Source organism: Vicugna pacos, chromosome 3 (genome assembly GCF_048564905.1).
Source record: "Vicugna pacos chromosome 3, VicPac4, whole genome shotgun sequence".
Lineage (NCBI taxonomy): Eukaryota > Metazoa > Chordata > Mammalia > Artiodactyla > Camelidae > Vicugna > Vicugna pacos.
In genome coordinates this window covers 5208536-5213631 of record NC_132989.1, presented here as the reverse complement: position 1 = coordinate 5213631, position 5096 = coordinate 5208536, and the positions used below count along the sequence as shown (strand labels likewise).

The 5096-nt window shown below is 34.3% G+C and overlaps 1 protein-coding gene across 1 annotated transcript; it reads right to left on the bottom strand.

The window, feature by feature from the left end:
- Nucleotides 1-3875: 3875 nt before the first annotated feature.
- LOC102539240 (olfactory receptor 2L5-like) lies at nt 3876-4814 on the bottom strand. Its single transcript, XM_031671098.2, has one exon. The coding sequence runs from the start codon at nt 4812-4814 to the stop codon at nt 3876-3878; it is 939 nt and encodes a 312-aa protein (XP_031526958.2).
- Between the last annotated feature and the right edge of the window lie 282 nt (nt 4815-5096).

Sequence of the window (5096 nt, the reverse complement as noted above, 5' to 3'; positions counted from 1 at the left end):
GAAAAAGCACCTTTGTTTATGATGGTAGAAGGTATACTTTACAGTTTGCCATAAGTCACAGATAGCTTAGAAAAGGTTTTCTTAGATTTCAAAACCGAAATTTTAAGGAACCAGCGATGTTTCAAACTAAACATTATCAAAATTTATAATCATCCCCCTAGTTCATTAAGCCCCATGTCATGAAAACTTTCTTGCTTGAATCCAGTTTTACCATTAGTTTTTTTATAGATTTCCTTGAAGAGAAACAGCAGTTTTGCAGGAACACTTTTCAAAAGCATCTGATTAAAACAATAGCTCCCTGCAAATGACAAACACTTAAAATATCCATTGTTAGAGATCTGATGAGTGGAGTGTTCATTTGACAAGAAAGTGTAGTTATTTCTGTGGTATGCAATCTTTTGAGATGATATTTGGAATTATAACTGATCACTATACCAGGACATACCAGATTTCTGAATATTTCATATAATTCCTGGAACACATAACATCCATCTGTACAAATACCAGATAAAGAAGGTTTAGTATTACTTTTTATTTGACAACTATTCCCATATAATTTGACATATCAAATAAGCCCAATTATTTTAAAATCTCTAGTTTTCTAAGATGAAAGAAAATTTCTTCTGAGATTTTCCAGGGGTCTTATGGAAAATCCCAAAGTTAATGTGAGGTGAAAACATATTTACTTAGTATATGATGTTGGTAATTTTGGAAAAACATTAAGAAGTTTTAAAGCACTTGGTCAAATAAAATTATAGATCACTGTAAAAAAATACTTAGCTATCCATTTAATCATAAGAACAATGAAAGATTTTTCAGGCAAATACAGAATGTTAGATACTTGTTTTTTAAAAAAAACTTTGCCCTTTTATACAGAAGACTCAGTTTTCTGAAGTAATCAAAGGCCTGATGAAGACAACACAAGAAATTAATATCATATAACTTTAAATCTTTGTTTGTTGGACAGGTTACTATAAAAAGTAAAGAAAAAACTTTGTTTGCAATTTCTTGTTAAAAGAAGATTATTAATCTAATAAAGCGTGGTGTATTGGGGCCCAGAATAGTGCCATGTCTCTTAATTTCTAATTTTCACTATCTGAAATGGGTAAGGAGTCTCGAGAAGGGATCCCTGCTCAATTCCACACTTCCTTAGATTATTTCCAAGAATAAAAACTGACCAAAAAACCCCAGACTTTCCCATTATTTTCTTCATTTTGCCTGATGCCATTCCTTTGTATTAATTCATTTTATCTTTCTCAGAGTATGTGTATTTTGCTTACATAGGCTCTCACATACAGTTAGCACCCTTGTTTGGTAAATGCTGTGTTTTGCCACCTAGAATTCTTAATAATTTTATCTGAGTGTGCATGTGAGCAGAGGAACTATACTCGGTGCCAGCAGCAGCATTCAGTGCAGTTGTACTCCAGCTATGGGGACTGTACACGTCATCTAGGTCATTTGCAAAGGGATCAGCTGGCCTGGCCTCCCCATGTGCACGCATTCATTAATGTTCAGGGCAACGCAGGACTGCGATGGAGTGATTGGGTTGAGTCATTGGCCCAAACTGGTGCTGGGGATGACAGCGACTGAAGATGCAAGAAGAACGGTGACTGGGAGAGAGAAGGAACTTTGTCAGGCAGGAGGAATGACCCATGCTGTAGGTGGGGGTTGATTTACCTTTCCATCCAGAGCCCATCCCTGTGTCATCTGCAAAACAATTAAATATATCACCTGAGTGTCAGATGAGGAAATATTAGAAAGCTTAGGCAATGAGGTTTTTCAGTAAATTATTACAAAATAAGAAAGCACAAATGACCATGGCAATAAAGTACATCAGGGAATTATTAACACTTATTAAAGAGTACAGAATATGTGGTTTTAAAAACTGTTTCAACATTGCAAAGCAAATTACATAAAGGCTTAGAAATGGAAATAACATTTAAAGATTTAAAATTAACTTGAAATTTATTGGTGGAAAAGACATTCTTTTCATGCTGTTTCACAAAATAATTATTAACAAAAAATTTTAATAACAATGTATTTTGTAATTAAAAGTATGGTGATAAAATGAAGGAGTATTCATTTGAAACAAAGATACTCCTGGGTTTCTTACACAAAGTCCACAAATTACCATAAATTTGAGGAATCATTAAAATATTAGTGATTAAATTTATATTTAAAATTAAATTCAAACTTACATGAAATGGATTTGTATTAATTGATGGTTTGAAATATATTAAAAAAACAAATCTTTTTAGAAAAATTCTCTTTGAGAATTATCAGCTCTATGTGTACTAAAATATGTATTTTGATATAATTTATCAAAAATTCAGCTCAACATTTTCACAACCTATACACATTCCTAAGAGCTCCAGTAACATAAGCAGAAAGATTCTTTTAAATGTTAAAAAATTCAAAATAATCAAAAATTAATCCCACCCTAATATTTATCACCAGTGACTGAAAACACTTTATACTACATTAATATAGAATAAAGTTTCCAAGTTATAAATTTTGATAAAAATAAATTTGGAGAAAAATGAGTCCTAGAAATCTTATCATCAGTGAAGGTATCACATAATGAAGTACTTTTTATTATGTACAAAATTCTGAGACAAAATATTATTTGTAATTTTTATTGCATTTAATATCTAATGAATTAATGTTGAGAAAAAACTACATTGAAGCACCAATACAGGCGACTTTATCCTCTTTTTGAACAGGAGGCCTCATGTTTTGATTTTGTGCTATGCCCTGCAAATAATGTAGGGCATGAACCTTCTCTTCCCTGCCACGTTTGAGGAGTGAAGAACATCTCCACACTGATCATGGATAATGATAACGATTTACCCAGGAAGTTCACCTGAGCTGATGGGTTGATATTGAACGTAGTAGAGAGACTTGTTTAGAAAAGTGATTAAGCCATAATATGAATGGTTATAACTGATTCATAAAAATTAACTTTCCCCAACCTGATTCAGTAGAAATACGGGATCTAGTAAGTGACAAATAAAATCACATTTGAGAGACGTTATCTAATATAAGAGTTGTTGTGGCTATTTAGGAAGCTAACTAAGTATGTTCTAAGTGTGGGCAATGCTTGCAAGAATGTCCTTGATATTTCTAACTACTAAACACTGAAAAAATAGTCCTATAATCAACTTCTTAATCACCTTGATCTCTGTGGGCATCTCCAGGTCCTTAGTGTTGATCCCCTGATACTAAACCACTTCCTGAGATGCACCACCTGGAAAGAAACATAAACTTGTCATTTTCCTTTCAGAGTGGGATAAGAACTTTGGAATCCTTGATAAAGCCCAGCTAAATCTCTGAAATAGTTTCTCTTTGTAAAAAGAAAGAATAACTGCTACTGGGAATTATAGGCATACTATGAGAAGAAAAGGAAGTGTTCTGACTTTTAATTTGATCTAGACGTTCAGAAATCATGCTTTAGATATATTGCAAAATAAATGGAAAATAGTAGAACTGTTGCGCGGAATGACAATTTCAGTTAGACAGTTTCCATTTCTATCACTACGTGAGGAAGGAACTTTCCCTTTGACAACATTTCAGCAAGAAATATAAGCATTTGAAACTGATGGGGAAAAAAACACCACGAATTAAAATAAAGCTCATTATATGTACGTGTGTGTGTATATATATGTTATATAAACATTATATATACATATAATATTATATATAAATTATATATACACATATAACACATATATATATAATTTCATCCAGGCAAATGAGTGATTTTCTTCTCTAGGTTAATTGTAGTCCTTGCATTTAATGATAAAATAATATTTTAATTACTGTACACTGATGAATGGATTTATATCAAAATCTTGGTACTCATTTAAAAACTTTGTCTAAATTTTCTTAGAGCAGATTCTCTGAGTTACTCTTCTCAAGGCTCCCATTACCTCTTTGTTTCTCAAGCTATAAATAATAGGGTTAAGTGTCGGTGTCAGGATGGTGTAGAAGACAGCCAGAGCTTTGTCCTCTGCTGGAGATCGAAGCGATCTTGGGCACAGATAGGTGTAAACAAAGGGCGCATAGTAGAAAGTCACCACAGTGAGGTGGGCGCTGCAGGTTGAATAGGCCTTCTTCCTCCCTTCTGCTGAGCGCATGCGGTAGAGAGCAAGGAGAACGCGGCCGTAGGAACATGCAATAATGACGAAAGGCAACACAAGGAAGAGGCTGGTACTCACAAACATGGTGTACTCATAGACCCACGTGTCCATGCAGGCCAGAGTCAGCATGGCTGGGACATCACAGAAGAAATAATTGATGGCCCTGGACCTGCAGTAAGGGATGTGGAGGGCATATGTGGTGTGGGCACAGGAGTTGATAGAGCCTATTATCCAAGATCCTGTTATCATCAACACACGCACTCTTCTGCTGATCCTAATGGGACAGTGAAGAGGGAAGCAAATGACCACATAATGATCATAAGCCATAGATGTCAAGAGTAGTGCTTCTGCAACTGCTAGAGTCAAGAAGAAGAAGCTCTGAATCCCACACCCAATGAAGGAGATAGACTTGTTTTCAAACAGGAAGTTGGAGGCCATTTTGGGGACAATGGTGGAGATGTAGTTCAGGTCAATGAAGGAGAGCCGACTAAGTAGGAAATACATGGGTGTGTGGAGATGGGTGTCCAGACAGATGAGAATTATCATGGACAGGTTGCCAAACAGAGCCATTAGGAAAATGAGAGCAATGAGGATAAAAAGAATCAGGCCAATTCTTGAAGTGGGGAACAATCCCATTAAGATGAAATAGGTTGATGTTTGATTATAGTTTTCCATGGAGCATTGATCTGATTTTTCCTAAAGACAGACACAAAATTAATTAAGTACAGAACAATAGCTATTTAAGTTATTACTTTAGTATGACTATGCGTTATTTAAAAATTCACAACTCTTAAAAGAAGAACTGAAATTTTCCATTTTGGAAAATCATAAAAGTTTTTTTTTGAGCCAGAGATTAAATTTTTAAGATGAAAACATTTGTTGCCAAAGTGATTTCCAAGAAATCTTTAAAGTTTCTTTTTTCAAGTATTATTACATCATTAGATAAGTATGTTTTAC

Coding starts and splice junctions, on each gene's coding strand:
- LOC102539240 (XM_031671098.2), bottom strand. CDS start 4,814: ATGGAAAACTATAATCAAACATCAACCTATTTCATCTTAATGGGATTG.